The sequence below is a fragment of the Verruconis gallopava genome (genome assembly GCF_000836295.1).
Source record: "Verruconis gallopava strain CBS 43764 unplaced genomic scaffold supercont1.9, whole genome shotgun sequence".
Classification (NCBI taxonomy): Eukaryota; Fungi; Ascomycota; class Dothideomycetes; order Venturiales; family Sympoventuriaceae; genus Verruconis; species Verruconis gallopava.
The window spans coordinates 190,852-207,812 of NW_015622145.1; the positions used below are offsets into that span (position 1 = coordinate 190,852).

Below are 16,961 nucleotides of genomic sequence, written 5' to 3' on the forward strand. Positions count from 1 at the left end.
ATGGGTAACTATTGATAACCACCAGGTCATGCACTCTGAAGACGTCGCCGATATAAAGGACGTTCCGGAAGTGATTCGCATGAATTATTGCTTAAAACATTACTACGTATATATAGGTTAAAAGCTGCATATATGTCCTTGGGTATCATCCTCCAATTGTCGTATCATCAATCTTGTTGTCGCGGTCCGATGCCAAAAGTTATTTCCAAAGAACTAAGCCCAAACTCCGTATCCCTAATGTTGCGCATACGTCTTTGAGAATTGCTAATGATTATCATCCTCGTCCCAAAATGCAACATAATTAAACTTCATACGATATCTCTCTCATCCTTCCACGCTTTTGCTCTCCTCCTCTTTTTCGCAAGAGCAGGCGACCAGATGCCCATGAACAGATCTTCGCACTCGTCCTCATCTTCCGAGTCAAATTCAGCATCTTCTTGATCATCGTCCACAAAGCTTACACCGCTATCCTTGCGGCCATCGTTCGCCTTGCTCGGGACATGGGTGTTTTCTATCGCCATCTCAAAGTCACCGTTCTCCCAATCCACGCTTCGATTGACCCTTTGCGTCTCCAAAATGAACATGCCTACCTTATACTTTTGACCTTCCTCTTCAGCGTCAACGTACTTCCACCCAAGAACAGTACCGCATCGAACGCAACTGATGTCACTGACTGTGTGCGCACCGGTGACCAGCATCCGCGGAGTTGGCTTGTGTATGTGCGTATTGGGCAGATTGCCTGCCTGATGGTGTCGCGGCGCGATTCCACTCTCTGCTGGTGGAGTCATGGTGCCGAGACTATGGCTTGGTGGGCGTACGAGGTAAGCACGGCCATGACGACCCTGAAAGCCCTTCGAGATTATGGAGCTTGTGGGACAGAGATGGGCGAGACAGCGCGTGCAGCGAAGATACGAGGTGGAGCCCGAGAGGTAGCCAGTTGGAGAGGAGGCTTGCGACGACGTGGAAACTGTATCCTGCAGCGACGGAAGCGTAGCGTCGAAGTATTTGTTTGATTTGCGCCTGAAGGGTACACTTGGAAGTAAATATATTGGAAAGACCCCCGCGGGGGATGTTGGAAGTGGCATTACCACCAGCCGCTGCGGGCAGCGTTGAAGCTTTGCGGAAGCAGAGCCGTTTAGGAATTAAATCTAATTTTAAGAAAAAAAAAGGAGACTTTATACGTCGAAGGCTTCATAATAGTAGTATAAAGAGCAAAGGAAAACGCACAGAGTGCAGAGTCACAGAAGAGAAGAAGCCCCCCGCTTTCCACCGTACTCACGAGATGATGCACGTCACACTACCGAAGTTCGTTATCGATTACAGCAGCTACACGGGAAGGACTAGCACGAACTCGGATAGGATCACATTGCTTTGATTGGCTCCTCTCTTCATTGAAGATGTCTAGACTGTACCGAAAACTGCTTATGATCTTGTTAATGCTGCCTTGCAAGTGGCTTGGACGCTTGAAAAGGGCATGACTAATGTGTCACCTGTTCTGTTGCGCCTTGACTCTCGGCCAGAATGATCCCTATTATTTCAACCCCAGCTGATTGTCCGTCTCCGATTACTTCAGTTTCGCGTTTACCGACTTGAACGTTGATGTTGCGCGAAGGGTCGGCATGATGCCATGAGAAAAGATACCTCTTAAGTGTTATGTTGGTGTGTTATTTTTACCCAGTACATTGATGCCATTTAGCCTAATAAGCAAGCTCCTGTACGACAATGGACACATCACTATATTCCCCTCCATTCTTTGACAACTTTTTGTATCCGAAAGCCGACGAAAGGATTTAGCAAAGATAAGAAAAATAAGAATCGCAAAAAAATGTGGGTATCATCCTCATCCCTGCACAAGCTGCGTTTAAGCCTGCTTTCCTCACTCGTACAAAAAACATTTAAGTCTTGCAGAGCTATGCAGACGGCAAATGCAAGTCGGATCTTCATATTCCAACGCAAAAATGCTTGACGATGTACCTTCGCACTTACAATTAACGCCAAGAAATGGAGCCCCCATATTTGCATTCATTCTAGGCATGCTAGAACAAGTGGATTCTCCTCCTTAGCAAAGCTGTGGAAAAAAAAGAGATGGAGTTTAAGCTGTAATGCCGCGCTGATCTTGCGAGGAGCGGAGTATGCTTAAGCGGAGTTTCGCTGCTGTACATACGAGGAGAGTCGATGCTTTGTTGCTTTATGGAGACAGGCACTGCTTTTTCCTGGCAGCACAACTTAGTTGATTGAAATGAGCTTGATGTCGAAGGTGAGCTCAGAGTTTGGTGGGATGCCCTGTTGCTTCTGCTTGCCGTAGGCTAGGTGTGGAGGAACAATAATGCGGCGTTCACCTCCAACGGACATGCCAGCAACGCCGATGTCCCAGCCTTTGATGACCTGACCCTTGCCAAGAGTAAATTTGAACGGCTCGCCCTTGGTATTTGCTGTTCCAGTCATCAGAATATGACCTCTAGTAAACGCGTTTATGTGAACTTACAGTCGAAGACTTTCCCATCCTTTAATTTACCAATGTACCGCATGCCAAGCTTGTCACCAGGCTTTGCTTGTCTGCCACTACCAACTTTGCGCTCGTCGATAGTGACACCATTCACCTTCCATGTCTTCTTCTCCTTGCCGTCGGACTTCTTATCCGTCTTTGCATCAGCCTTTGGTTCTGACTTAGTATGTGGCTGATCTTGAACGAGCTTCTCAGCAAACTGCACCTTCTTCTTATCCGAACCATTTACTTGCTCCTTCTTGTCCTTGCCATGCGCCTCCTTCTTCTCGGCTTCTGCCGCGGCTGGCGCTTCGGCGGCGTTACCGGCGTTGTTCTTGAGCTTCTTCTTTTGGCTCTTGGTGAGCTTCTCGCCATTGACAGAAGACTCGTTGCCCTTCAGAGTCTTCTTTGAAGATTCATCCTCATCAGAGTCATCTGCAGCACGTTTTTTGGAGTCTTTGATAGACTTGACGAGCTTCGGTGCCTCATCTTCTTCAGAGTCCACCTCGGTAACGCGAGGATCGGCTAAACCATCGAGTTCATCTTCCTCGGAGTAATCTTCTTCGTCGGAGAGGTCCTCGAGGTCAGCAAGAGCATCGAGGCCGTCCTCCTCGTCAGAATCTTCATAGTCGTCCTCGAGCTCTTCCGGGTCGGCGAGATAGTTACCCGTCAGGTGCACATTGTAAGCGCCAACGACCTTGAAGAAGACTTGTTCGCGCACATCGATGGTGATGTCAAGCGGCTGCTGGTAGAACTAATGATATCGTTAGTTTTGAACCCTTTCAGTGATATTGCTTTACATACCCTCTCTGGATCGAGAGTGCAAAGAGTGTACTCCTCAAGCTCATCTTCATCGCCAGACTCAATGTCATCATCTTCGTCGTCTTCGTCGTCGGAAGCCTTGCCCTTGCCCTTGCCATTGTCGCCATTGGCAAGCTCAAGATCCATGGCATCTTCCTCCTCCGCCTTCTTAATGGCCTCCTTCAGAGCCTTGGCGCGGGCAGATTTGGTCTTCTCTCCCGGGCCACCATTGCTCTCTTCATCAGAGTCGTCAGAGTCCACTCCAAGCCCAAGACGGCGCTCAATAGCTTCGACATCATCAGACTCGATGTCGTCATCATCATCGTCGTCATCGTCGGAATCATCAAGCGGGTAGTTCAAGCGGACCATCTTCAATGTAGCCCGGCGAGGACCATCGTCTGCAGGCTCGTCCGTGGGGTCAATGGCGGCCATTGTGATGCGATACTATCACATGTTAGTATCGATGCTTATGATGAGAAATTTTCCAAAATCATGCCTTTCCAGGAGCAGGAAACTCATCCGGATTGCCCTGGATCATCATATCGCCGCAAGGCACTTCGAGGCCGTACACAGCAACTGGGCGTACTTCTGGCATTTTTACTGCATTCACCTAGAGAACTATATGCAAGAGGAATCGCTAGGGCGATAGTGAGGAGATTGGAGGAACTGGGAGAGGGGATTGAGAGAAAAGGAAAAGGTGGTGACGTTCTGAGTGAAAAAGTTGTGCAAGAGGGCAATGGAGAAAAAAAGTTCTGATGAAAACCAAATGATTTCGGGGTCCGTGCTTTCGGACGATCCACTTTCAGCCGTCGTGACAGCCTTGCAGATCTGCGTGAGGGCGGACCGGCGGAAGGCAGCAGTGAAAGCCTAAAATATGATCATGAGGTTTTGGTGCATGTGCGCTGACTAGGACTGAAAAATTCTTCAAAGCGAGTCCATTGTGCGACAAAGTGTATTGGATGATTGGCAAGTTCGGTTGTACTCGTCACGTGCTGACGCGCTAGGCGTGGAACGCCACTTACGGTCACTCTTTTGTTCCTCTTCGTTTCGATGCGGAGCTCTCTCCCTTCTACTGCTGCTACTCGACATAATGGACAGTGGGGGTTGATTTCAAAAACTCAGTTGCCTCCAAGATATAATGATAAGCTTCCGCAATGGGTTCGCGCCTGGAGAAGGGTTCCAACGCGGTGCGGAAACGCATCGAGAGTCGTACGTTACACAAAATTCAGATCGGCTTGATGTGAACTGATGTCTTTCATAGACACTTTCACTCATGAAGAAGGCGAAGAATACGAGGCGTCCGCGTTCGGCGGTTTTGGTGACTACTTTCGCAGGAAGAAGATCAAGCTACAGAATCTTGATGTCGAGCTTCGATCGCAAGCTGGAGACAAACCTCAAATCTTCCGTGGTGTAGTTGCTCATGTCAATGGATACACGCAGCCGTCTTTGAATGATATACACAAGCTTATAGTGCAGCACGGCGGTGGGTTTATGCAGTACCTGGATGGGAAGACGACAGTGACGCATATCATCGCCAGCAGTCTGACGCCCAAAAAAGCGGTCGAATTCAAACGATATCGTATAGTTAAGCCAGCGTGGGTTGTAGAAAGTGTAAAAGCAGGGAGGTTACTGCCCTGGGACCAGTTTCGTGTTCTAGATGAGGGTTCTGGGCAAAGAGTAATTGGCTTCCATGATGGCAAGGTCGTTTCTGAGGTTAGCACACAGAAACGCGGTTACAAAGACCAGACAGACACGAGCTGGTACACAGAACAGCTGAAATGGACACCGAATATTTCGGGTCGAAACACGTGTCGCGGTCAAGTGGAGCTGCCAGTCGGGTCAGATATTGTTGACGACATCGACGATACAGATGAACTGCCGGCATCAACTCAGCCTCCATCACATATGGCTCCGGAATTTGTTGGCGACAATCCGCACAATAATTTACCTATGAAGCCTCAGGATAATACAAAATTTACGTCGCTCTCATGTCAAAGTGCCCTCGACAACATTGAGGACGAATCCAAGCCAGATCATTTCGCTGATGAAATCCAGAAAACCGAAGCGCAAAAAACGTGTAGCCCTGGCATTAGTGGTACATCTGACTTAAAGCTGAATCAGGATTCATTTTCCGATGCTCAAAAAACCCACGAAACAAAACCAAACGATGACCTCGAGCAGGAACTGAATAACACGAAGGACGTGGATGCCGATAAGATAAACGGGAAAAAGTGCGAGAGTAATGGGCCAGAGAAAGACGAAGGCAACGCTGATACCCCAGCCAAGCGTATAAAGCTAACAGCTGAGGAGCATAACCGGATCTTGCTCTCTGACCCTCGTATTTGGAAGTCTTCCGTTCTCAATCCGGAATTTCTGGAAAACTACTATCGTGAATCACGTTTACACCACTTGTCGACATGGAAAGCCGATCTTAAGTCACAGCTGCAAGCGATGGCTGAAGAGAAGTCTCTATCACGGAAAACTCGACAGATGCGAGACCCACGAGCTAGACGCTACATCATGCATGTCGACTTTGACAGTTTTTTTGCGGCCGTATCGCTGAAAAAATTCCCACAGTACAAGGATAAGCCCGCTGTAGTGGCTCACAGCGGAGGAAGTGCCTCGGAAATTGCGAGTTGCAATTATCCTGCGCGTAAGTTCGGCATCACAAACGGCATGTGGATGCGCAAGGCTCATGAACTATGCCCTGACGTAAAGGTACTGCCTTACGACTTTCCAGCATACGAAGAAGCAAGTCGATCGTTTTATGAAGTCATCATTGCTACTGGAGGGGTTGTTCAAAGTGTTAGCATCGACGAAGCCCTGGTAGATATTTCCGCCCTCTGCTTCGCGGAAGCAGGTGGGAGTGGAATCAGTAAAAATGAAGATACAATCTGCCGAGAGCAACAAACTGCAGACAAGATTGCAAAGAAGCTGCGAGACGAAGTAAAGGAGAGGACCGGCTGCGATGTCTCCGTTGGCATAGGTGGCAATATCCTGCTCGCAAAACTTGCCCTTAGAAAAGCGAAGCCAGCAGGCCAGTTTCAAATTTTTCCAGATCGTGCGCTGGATTTCATTGGGCCCTTGGAGGTGACTTCACTCCCCGGAGTAGCTTACAGCATTGGTGGTAAGCTCGAAGCTATGGGGATCAAGATCGTGGCAGACATTCGCCAATTCAGTAAGGAGAAGATGATGGCCATTCTCGGTCCAAGGACGGGTGAGAGGCTTTGGGACTATGCGCGCGGTGTTGATCAAAAAGAGGTCGGCGATGTTGAGGTTCGAAAGTCTGTCTCAGCGGAAGTCAATTGGGGCGTACGTTTCTATAATCAGCAGCAGGTCGATGAGTTTATGCTGAATATAAGTGGCGAACTCTCGAGGCGACTCGTCAGGGAACGCGTCAAGGGCAAACAGCTGTCTCTTAAGGTCATGAAGCGTGCGGCGGACGCTCCCTTGGATCCACCGAAGCATATGGGCCACGGATGGTGTGACACCTTCAATAAAAGTGTCCTCCTCGGCGTTGCTACGAATTCACGCGATATTCTTGCAAAAGAGTCACTCTCAATGCTTAAGTCATTTGCCTTCTCACCCGGAGAACTGCGTGGCATAGGTGTGCAAATGACGCGTCTGGAGCCTTTAAAAGCCTCAATCGGTCAAGCTGAGAGCAGTCAAAAGAAACTACAGTTCAAATTTGAGGAGCAAAGGAAACGAGCAGAGAACTCTGCTGACCCGGAGGATGATCCTATTGAGGACGTTACGACCCCCCAAAAGCCAAAGGGAGCAGCGAATAAAGTGATGTTTGGTTCTCCTGAGCTTAATAAAGACAGCACCAGTCGCAAGCCGTTGAATACACGTGGCTCTCAATTTATCTTGCCCTCTCAAGTCGACCCAACTACACTGGCAGAGTTGCCGCAGGATATCAGGGATAGGCTCGCTCAGCACACAAAGGCAGACAAGAAATCTGCTATTGCTGCTTCTTTTTCAAAGCAGAATATCACATCACCACATTCAACTCCTAAGATTTTCACGGCACTTCCAGCCCAGTCGCAAATTGATTTAGAAATGCTCAACGCTCTTCCCGAGGATGTCAGGTCGGAGGTGCTAACCTTTTACAACAAATCGTCTTATGAAGCTAAAGTCATCGAACGTGCGAACACACTCCTTTCGCCAAGCAGAAACCGCACGTCTCTCCGTAGCAACCGTTCGACGGCTTCTACTGTAAGGCGCAGAGGAAGACCCGGTAAATTTGATGCCCGGTCTAGCGCCAATGTCACGACGTTGACACAATCGAATTTCATCACCTCCAGATCACGCCAAGGATCTCCTGAGGCCACAACAACAGATACCGACGGGGACGAGGCGATGGCTCCAGAAGGCTCTGGCATGGACCCAGATTTTCTTGCTGCACTACCTGAGGATATTCGTCGCGAGGTTCTTGATGAGCAACGCCGCAAACGACTCGCAGAAACATCCGGTATTCAAATCGCCACCCGACGGAAGCTACCTTCTAAGCAAGTGGCCCATGAGCCAATCGAACATCTTTTAAAGCTACCTCCACGCCCCCCCAAGCCTAGTTTCACGGGTAGAAAGCTAACAATGCTGCCACAGCTTCGTGAAGCGATCAGTGAATGGGCAAGAGAATTCCGCGAGGAGGGTCCTTACAAGGAAGATGTGAACGCGTTGTGTACATATATGCATAGAGTGATAACAGAAGAGGGGGACATGAGTAAAGTTGTTGGGGCCGTTAAATGGCTCTCCTGGGTTGTGCAAGAGGAGTTGGTAGAAGAGAGGGATGCCTGTTCGAAATGGGAGGCTGCTCTAAGGGACGTAAAATCCTTCGTACAAAAGAGCGTGCAACAGCGAGGCTTGGGCAGGCTTCATCTCTAGTGTATGACATCATCAACATCTTGGTATGTGTTAATCGTTCAAGACGTATTGTCAGATGTATTTGCAAGTACCATGCTTGTCTCTGCATTGCGTTTGTGTCACAGGTTTCACAAACGAAGACATGAGATTGATTTCCAGAAGGTTTATGCGATTAGGCCACAGGAACCTAGCACATAAAGCAAAGCACTATACAATTCATAATCTCAACTCTTACAAAGACAAGTCTTGATATAAGGGCTCCCAAGGAGTATCAACGTCACAAAGCATTGGATAGGGCCTTGCTGCAGTTTGCCAAACTTAGTGCCTGATAAGAACTGCAAGCATGAGCGAGTCAAGGTTCTCTAAAAAAAAATCAATATCGTATATGTTCGAATACTCTAGGATCATAGAGTTAAACTGGCAAGCATGGAATTACAGCAGATAACTGGCTTGATTTAGCCATATGATGGATCTTCGGTCTCTCGGAAGAGCCGGAAACTAGTTTACGAATCTAGAACGACGTTGTTGCGCCAGAGATCTTCCCATGTTGATGTCAAAACCTCAACTTGTTCCGCTTAGTCTTTTTGGATACCCTTGCGCGACATCGACAGCGCTGCTGTATCTTCGAGCGGAGCCACGATGTGAATTCAAGGGAATGAAGACAGAACGTTGTGTGGAATATAATCTGATTGGACGACCGCAGCTGTTCCGCCAGAGGAGATCACCCCGGACGCGACTTTTAACCGCACAATGGAGGTAAGGATGACGCAGTGCTTACACTACAAGGACGAGAGTCTCGCTCGCCAGGCAGAAGCGTCCAGGTTGAAGAATACTTTGTCACAAGAGCATCACTGGCCCGTTGCAAGGATAATTCCGTCGCGGCCGAAGTTAATTTTCTGGCATGAGAGTGGAAGGTTCCAAGCCGATTCTAGGTCTGGGGGACGTTGGAACGGGGCTCAGACTGTTTGGTTCCCAAGGCAACTTCGCCCGCACGCCCCCTTCGGGAGAGACTCGGGACACGATTTCCTGCCTTCACTCTCAGTCGTTTGAGCCTGGCTTCGATGTTCGATGTAACGAAGGGATGTGTCAAGAGTCGGTGTGCAGTGGGCCAATCGACAACAATGGAAGGTCTGACGGCCATCAGAATCTTGCGGATGCAAGGTTTCCCAGCAAGGCCAGATGGTTAAGAAAGCTGCCTCACTCTCGCGGCGGAGGTCCACTGAGATCGCAAGGAGAGGTCGCAATCCATTGTTCGATCCTGCAAAATTTCGTGATCGTGAGTCGTGCCTTGTGCGGTGCATCTCCGCATGTTCGCTTTCCCGCCGTTCAACCCAAACGCTCTACCAGGGGCGGGCGTCATCTCCGTGCTAGACGAGCGTGAAATCGTCAAAAGGCACCCCCAAACTGCTCTGCTTTTCGTCTCGACAATCCCACGACGGGCGTGATCGAGCAGCTCATTTACCAAACGGGGCACTCTCTCCACAGATCCCGCTGTCCTGGTTCTCGGGGAAGGGCTTCTAGAAGCGGGGAATTCTGCATCGATGCCGACTCGCGGGCGACGCTCTCAACTTTCGAGACGTCTACCGCATGAACGGTGTTGCGGGCCGCAACGAAGAGAGCGAGATGGAACGTTGCGTTGGGCACGGCCTCCTAACCCCATCCAGGCCGACTAAGCTGTGCGCTGGCGACAGCCGCGCATCCGCGGGCACTAGGGCGTGTCCCCGAATCGAGGTCCGCCATCCCAGGCACTTGGCGCGAAAAGCCTCTCACTTCCCTTTGCTTTTCTTTTGCCCTCCACAAATCTGGAGACGTGGGGGGGCTCAGCTTGTGCTGTGCGACCAGTCTCGAGCTAGGCGGTCTAGCAAGAAGTGGGCTTGCCACCCGTGCTCATTACACGTACGCAACCAGTTCTTGTGCGAGTCGACAGCAGGGAGTCACGAAAGCCCTCGCGGCCAAGTCTGATTTCTCGCTTCACTGTACGGAGTCGTTGGCATCACCAGGGCTGAAGTGGAGCGCTGTGAGACAGGAGACAGCCAAGCTTGGACGGCCGGAGCGCAAAGCGTCGTGCGAGAAATAATGAAGTAACAACAAAGCAAACACAACGAACGGACAGGGCGACCTCCAGCAGCCGTCATCTCGTTGTCATCAGCGATGCCAACAGCAGTAACGTCATCCGGCGCCTCGCAAAGCAACCCGGAATCCCGTGGGCACTGGAACCAGCCAGCAGCGTAGAGAGAGAGAGAGAGCGTGTGCGAGAGATCCTTGGTCTCGCTCTCCTGAATCCCGGCCCCTTCAAAGGGCGAAGACCTGACATGTCAACCCGCCAACGTGGCCATGTCAGCATTTTCCCGGACTGGGCCTGCTTGTGCAATCACAACGGCGACGAGTGATTTCGATTCAGGATTCAAGGAGCACGCACGCACAGAAAGGACGGGTGCACCACGCATTGGGCCTAGCCGTTGGGGAAACACGCAACGATTCGTGGGATGAAACTCTAAACACGACCATTCTGGTTGCGTTGCCCCCCAAAGTGCCATGGCGCACCTTATCCGTCGGGAACAATGGGAGTAGGCAGCCCATCCGGGATGTCGCAGGCAGGCTCCATGTGTCGGTGAACAAGCACTAGCAAAACAAAATATAATAATGACAGGATCTTTGGATTCGTGGAAGTGCGGCCCCGATACCTCCTGTACGCTGATGTGTTGCTTGCCTTCTGCCTACTTAATCCTCGGTCACCCTCCAGCCCTGAAATCTTTCGTGACAGCCCGAGAATTTTTGTTCAGCACGTTCACGGACTTCCGTTCTAACTGCCATCTGATACCACGGTACGTACGGAAATTTAATCGTCATGTTGCCTTTCCAGAAGCCGAACCCCCTGGTCTGTGATCGTCCTTGCTCTTGTGTGTACCTGGTTCGACCCCAGATTTTCACTTGTACTCTGGACAGCCGAGGCTCAGGATACTAATTTGCTGCTGCGATGAAGGTATTCAAATAAGTCGCGCCAGCCCAACTCCGTTGCACTCGGCCAAAAGTACCGTGCCGGCTTTTTCAGACGCAGGATCCATTCTTGATCCAGACACTCTGCTCGACAGCTTTTTGATCCCACCGGCCCGTCGTCTTCTTCGCACTGGTGGTACAACGAACAACACATCAGCCTGACAACACACACTGCAGCCTTGGGACCCAAGTCCTTTCTCCAAGCGTCTCACCGAAGCCTTTTCTACCTCAGCTGCCACGCTTCTTCCTCTCCGACCACCATGTCTCAGCAAACTCCCCGCCAGCGCCTATCGCTCTACACTAATCGGACGCTCTCGCATGACGTGGCTGCTGCCTTGAAGGCCTCGTCGCCGCTCACCATTCGTACTACAAACCTGAACATCGAGCCAACCCCAGCTCCTCCACCATCTCCTGTCGACTTTGGATCCTTCTCGTCAGAGTTCAGCGATTCAAGTCAGGCTAGTGAGTGGTTGATCAGAAATAGCGAGAGGCGTGAAGCCGTTGCCGCCTAAGCCGGGCCGCGCGTCTCTCTCTTTTTCGACATGTACACCTCCATGCATCATCACAGCGGGCGTTACGTTGGGACAGAGGAGTTGGGTCCTCTATGAAATTTCCTTGGATTGCATTGATACCATTATCAGATACACCGGGCGGAAGCGCGCAAATACAGCATCTCGGTTTTTTCCTATGTCTCAACTTTTGATCGGTAAGCATTCATCACTAATGGAGTGACATGGGGCGCTTGGGAGCAACACATCTCGAGCATGGAATAGAACGAGTAAATTCTAGAGGGTACTGTGGCCGTCCAAGTCGCGGCGGCTGCTGCTTTTTTTCGTCTTCCGAGTCAAATCTTTTCTTTTTGCGCTCCGCTGCCGGTCGGCCCATACATAGTCATACAAGCTTTAATCGATTATACGCTCTGTACCAATGCGACTCGATGATTCCTCTGCTTTGGCCATCTCCAAGCTTGCCGCCTCATCATTCTCCTCCGTCCAGTTCCGACGATGTGCGTCTTTCGGTTGCGACTTCCCTAGCCATGTGATGCAACCGGATCACCACATCCCACCTTCCCGTAACGTGCGCAAAGGAACAATTCCCTCAACACCAGCTTGCTCAACACAATCAGGTTTCGACATGCCCATGACGTGCTACAGTCGGTGAGCTTGTTCTGGCATGGAGACGGGAAGGGCACGCGTGGGGGCCTGCCGATCAAACCCCACGCTCATTCAGACCTTCTCCAGCTCGCAAGCCCTCATCACAGCCCGTTGCCGGCTCTGTCCATCTTGCACATGGCTACGAGATACTATTGGCGCAGTGCTGCTTTTAGGCACCAAAACGTTAAACCTGCGTAGGACACCCATGAGATATCGCGGAGATTTTGTCACCCATAGAGGATCTGATTCCTATGAACACTCCTCGTGACGAGACAGACACATGCCTTTTTGATTTGCGCGTCCCGCGATCCGCGATTTCTCAAGAGGCGCTAGGGAATTCGCAAGTATGCGACGACACGAAAGGCCAAAGATAAGAAGGGCAAAGTTGCCCAACGTTGCTCGTTGGTGTCGCTCGGCTGGCGCGGCCTACGTGCATAAAAAAACCAACTTGCAAGCGTTGTACTTGTAAAGCCACAGCAGCCTTGATATTCGAACAGCTGACACTAACTCCATCCAACGCCAGCCAGCATCTATTGCCTTTGCCGGGTATCTACTCACTCATGTCGGTGCCGCAACCTTTCGTGCCGATTTGCTCTCATTCCACCATTGACGTAACGTTGGATTTAGTACTTCCAAACATGTCACCTCTCGGCCGTCCTGCCCTGAGAGTTCATACATTTTCATCACCAGAAACTAGAATTCCCTACTTTTGGCTCGTGCCAGTACTTGTCCTTGACGCCGACGGCCTTGAGCTTGACGTGGTCTTGACTTTGCCATCCGAAGGCTGATGGGGCAGGTCCGGCCGTGATTCCGGAGAGGTCGCCAGACTCCACGTTTTATGGAGCATGCTGTAAGACGCCAGGTTAGACTTGACTTTTGGAGGCGATCTGCTAACGTAGCAGAGAGCGCGTACCTCTGTGACTTGTCCGTTAAGTCTTCGTCCTTCCTGTCCTTGACGCCTACTTTGACGCCGTCCTTCGTGTAGACAATGTTCTTCTTCTCGAGATGTCTCTTCCCCCTGTCGGCAAGCTGATTAGAGTAAACGTACATCTGTGACATGCCTCGTTAGCCATGTTCTGAGCTGACCCCCACTTGACTTGCGACTCTTACTTCATAGCCTATCCACGCGAACACCGCCAGAGAACCCAGGAATAGAATGACCGGAAGCAAAGAAAGCAAGCCCATCTTGCTTGCTTGCCAGGCGGTGCTCGTGTGAGCGATCGATTGCGGATCAAAGCTGGTCCTTGCTGTGAAAAAGGTTTGTGAACAAGGACAGCAGATACCTGGCCACGACGGGATCTGAGGCCGACCGTTTCAGGATGGCTGAAGAACGGGCAGAGGAAATGATCATCCCTCGTTCCGTAACACGCGTAATTTTGTACGTGCAAACGCAAACAATCACACGCAGATACAGCTGAAAGGGGGGTATGGAAGGATGTGCGTGCGCGGCGCAGACTTATCGGCAAAGCCGATCGAGCCTAAACCTGAATGTTGTGTCCTAATAACTTGTGCACTCTGAGGGGTCGCGATGGGGAGGCGTTCGCATACCTGCAAATGAAATCGCTGGGCTAAGGCAAAACAGCGCGTCGTCCCTCTATTTTCAGGCCGTGGGCGACGCTGGCTCGGCACACGTGCGTGTGGCCATCCACACATGGCCCCAAGTTTTACATCAGGAATGTTTCGCACGAGCTTGCAAGTGATCGCACACTTCCAGTTCAATCATTCTGTGGGTTCGCAAGTCACAGTCTGACTATGTATAGTGCGCCGCTCCTTGCACACGTAAGAAAGCAGGAATTTCCACGCAGTCAAAATGCCGGACTGCAAACGACCCCTTCCTCGCCTCGCGCGATTAGCTGGTCTTGTCTGGAACTCACTGCTCTGTAGTCCTTGACTCAAGACTAACTACAAAAGTTCTTGATGATGGAACCTACGCATACCGTCCACCATTCCCCACGAAGCTTGTGCCCATTGGAGAGAGTGCATGAACATACTCTGCGCCGCAAGGCCTCGGCGAAACGTTCGACCTCTTCAACTCCCCGTATTCCTCGTATGAGAACTGCGGCCCTGCCGTCATAGCTTGTCTCTGGGCCATGTTCAGCATCTGTTCCTCCGTCAAGCCCCAGGTCTTGCCAATGAGCAAGAACTTCGACAGCAACCATTGCCGCTGTTTTTCTGGCACGGTCGGGATCTTGTTCGTGACCCACAGAGGCCACGCTGCGTAGTACGCCCCTGTGGCTCTCAAAGCTGCATTCAGATTTAGACACCGCTAGTATGCAGAGCGTGCGGGTCAAACGTACCTAGCTGGTCCAAGATGCCGACTTTGTTGGCCTCGAATTCGCTGCTTAGCCCGAACAAGTACGGCACGGTGGCGCAGAAGTCGTCCACCATCTGCTGTGTTATCCTCACGGCAAGGTCGAGAATTCGCTGGATCTGCGCTGACCGCAGATGCGACGGTAGAGCTGCGACACAGCCAAGTATGACCGATTGACAGAATATTCGGCTGATTCTGTAGTCGTTCCACACGCTGGCCATGCTGAGATCAGCGTACACATACACAGGCCCTTTCCAAAACTGTGCCGTTGTAACATCTTCTGGTTCTTCGGGGACTGTCATCTTCACCCTCGGTTCCCACTGATCGCTTAGGGTCAACGCCCAGTGCTCAAGTGCACTGTCGACTTCTTTTGCTACCTGAATCAACTTCATCATCTCCTTAACCGTGTTTGCGTTTTTCTCTTTGGTCAAAAGGTTTTGTGCATAGTACTTGATATTAGGCAGATTGATACAGATGAGCGTCAGCCTGTTAGCAGCATTGATATCCATATCTTCATCGCAATGCCATCCCTTGGGGCTCGGAAAATCCTCTACCGTCCTTTGTTGCTGAATTGTGGACGTCAACTACGGCACGATTAGCTCTCAGTTATTCGTTGCTGTACATCCATTACTGACCATGTTCGACCGAACGGTCTGGAACAAATGTAGCGACACCGGATTCGACAACATCTGTTCCCCACGTAACTTAACTAGAGCCACTGCACCATTTATGTGTCGAGTCCAAAGCATCCTTGAAGTGTCCGTCGAAGTGATTGTCTCGTACATGGAAAAGAGCAAGATCGACATGAGGAGTTCGTCGCTCCTAGCCTGCGCCGGGTCTTGAAGAGCCTCTCCGGTGTCTCGCAAAGCCTTAGCATATAGCTTTCGAGCCTCCATCCTGATAAGAGGCGACCTTTTCCCGTTGCTCAGACAGGCTAACGCCATGGCATGCGTTGCTTGGTGCAGTATGGAATCGGCTCTTGCCTTCATGTACATTGGGCCAAGAACCTCTAAACAGCCTCGCACAGAGTCCTTTGAACGCGGCATCTGGACGAGATGGCGGAAGAAAAAAGTGATGGCGAAATTCATCCTCGTCCCAGGCGTGTCCATGCATCGTGGAGAGGACAGCACGTCGCGCGAAGATGGCTTTTGACTCCTGGCGGTCGCTGGAAGCACTGCCGGTGCGGATTCCGGGTGCGAAAAATTGAAAACCTTTGATTCCAGTGGGTTCTGCCATTCGAAGTTCAAAATGGTGGTTTGCGACTCGTTGTACCTTGCGAGAGTGCTGGAGGTCTTGTTCGTCCATTCAAGCCGGTCGGCCTTGGGACTGTTTCTCGTCGGTGAATCTTGCCACACTGTGGCTGCTTCCAATGGAGATGCTGAATCTCTTCTACACATGATGAGTCTTCTGAGAAAGTGCTGTTTCTGAATCCGTGCTAAATTACCTCGGTTTCTGGAATTCGCCCTTCGATGACGAAGTTGACGCCGCTCGCTGGGCTCGCTTCTTAACAGCGGCGGTTTCGTTGCGAAAAATCAAGTCGAATTCATCGGGATATCCAGGACATTCTCTCTTCGACTTGATACACTGGCCACAGCAAGGGCGGCCTTCGTCACACTGCCATTTCACTGTTAGCGAAGCAAGCTTCCAAGAACAGCAAACCCTGAGATACAGGTCGTAACTCGTTAGTGTGAACTGCAAGGCTCACTCACTTTGATCCTGCGCGTCTTGCAGTTCTGACAACCCCTACTTGGCTTGCCCTGATCTTGGTCAGCCGAAAGTTGACCGCAGGCCGAGTGGAATCTAGCCACTTACGCAGTACACCATATTCTTTACGCCGAAATGCTCGTTTGGATCTTATGGGGAACGCTTGGAACAAAGTGGAAGCAAAAGGGCAGCTTCATGTAAAGAAATGATCAGTTTCGGCAATGGTCGCGGCCCTTCAAGTTGCCTGTTGGACGTTAAAAGGTCATGTGCTGACAGATTGTAGTAAGGCGATCTGAAACGGGAAATGAAACTGCAGAAAGTTGACAAAAAATAAGCTGTTATCAACGAAAAGTTCTGGCTTTTGGTTTGGGCACCTAATTCCGTTGTACAATAGGTATCTCCTGCAAGAAAAGTATTGCAGCCCTTTTTCTAACCTCGTCACGGTTCATTTCCACATATAACGATATGCGAGTAGCCGACTATTTCAACAAGCAACCACTTTATGATAGGACCTATCCATCCAGGGCCAGACTACCTATGAGAATAGGCAGGAAACAACGCATTACACTTGTAGGACTTTGAGTCGGCTTGGAGTGAAGGAGAAGTCGGATCGCAACACTGCCTGTTTCAGGCTTAGACGGAGGTT

General features: G+C 50.6%; 6 protein-coding genes across 7 annotated transcripts; 1 reads left to right on the top strand and 5 right to left on the bottom strand.

The window, feature by feature from the left end:
* Positions 1–74: 74 nt before the first annotated feature.
* Positions 75–1,224, bottom strand: PV09_03399 (uncharacterized protein). Its single transcript, XM_016356593.1, has one exon. The coding sequence runs from the start codon at positions 1,083–1,085 to the stop codon at positions 309–311; it is 777 nt and encodes a 258-aa protein (XP_016215386.1). The 5' UTR covers positions 1,086–1,224; the 3' UTR covers positions 75–308.
* A 145-nt stretch (positions 1,225–1,369) lies between these two features.
* Positions 1,370–4,010, bottom strand: PV09_03400. Of its 2 annotated transcripts, XM_016356595.1 has the most exons (5): positions 3,783–4,010; positions 3,290–3,730; positions 2,712–3,239; positions 2,486–2,654; positions 1,370–2,432 (listed from the first exon to the last, which is right to left on the bottom strand). In XM_016356595.1, the coding sequence occupies exons 1-5, from the start codon at positions 3,879–3,881 to the stop codon at positions 2,227–2,229; spliced, it is 1,443 nt and encodes a 480-aa protein (XP_016215388.1). In that variant the 5' UTR covers positions 3,882–4,010; the 3' UTR covers positions 1,370–2,226. The 2 variants fall into 2 exon arrangements, with proteins under 2 accessions (XP_016215388.1, XP_016215387.1); XM_016356594.1 differs by having other exon boundaries at positions 2,486–3,239.
* Positions 4,011–4,342: 332 nt separating this feature from the next.
* PV09_03401 (uncharacterized protein) lies at positions 4,343–8,378 on the top strand. Its single transcript, XM_016356596.1, has 2 exons — positions 4,343–4,495; positions 4,548–8,378. Exons 1-2 carry the CDS (start codon positions 4,441–4,443, stop codon positions 8,168–8,170), a joined length of 3,678 nt encoding a protein of 1,225 aa, XP_016215389.1. The 5' UTR covers positions 4,343–4,440; the 3' UTR covers positions 8,171–8,378.
* Positions 8,379–8,530: 152 nt separating this feature from the next.
* On the bottom strand, positions 8,531–9,728 carry PV09_03402 (uncharacterized protein). Its single transcript, XM_016356597.1, has one exon. It carries the CDS (start codon positions 9,448–9,450, stop codon positions 9,106–9,108), a length of 345 nt encoding a protein of 114 aa, XP_016215390.1. The 5' UTR covers positions 9,451–9,728; the 3' UTR covers positions 8,531–9,105.
* A 2,833-nt stretch (positions 9,729–12,561) lies between these two features.
* Positions 12,562–13,874, bottom strand: PV09_03403 (uncharacterized protein). Its single transcript, XM_016356598.1, has 3 exons — positions 13,411–13,874; positions 13,214–13,350; positions 12,562–13,148 (listed from the first exon to the last, which is right to left on the bottom strand). Exons 1-3 carry the CDS (start codon positions 13,483–13,485, stop codon positions 13,004–13,006), a joined length of 357 nt encoding a protein of 118 aa, XP_016215391.1. The 5' UTR covers positions 13,486–13,874; the 3' UTR covers positions 12,562–13,003.
* Positions 13,875–13,966: 92 nt separating this feature from the next.
* Positions 13,967–16,560, bottom strand: PV09_03404 (uncharacterized protein). Its single transcript, XM_016356599.1, has 6 exons — positions 16,424–16,560; positions 16,321–16,368; positions 16,056–16,225; positions 15,247–16,000; positions 14,598–15,195; positions 13,967–14,544 (listed from the first exon to the last, which is right to left on the bottom strand). The coding sequence occupies exons 1-6, from the start codon at positions 16,433–16,435 to the stop codon at positions 14,228–14,230; spliced, it is 1,899 nt and encodes a 632-aa protein (XP_016215392.1). The 5' UTR covers positions 16,436–16,560; the 3' UTR covers positions 13,967–14,227.
* Between the last annotated feature and the right edge of the window lie 401 nt (positions 16,561–16,961).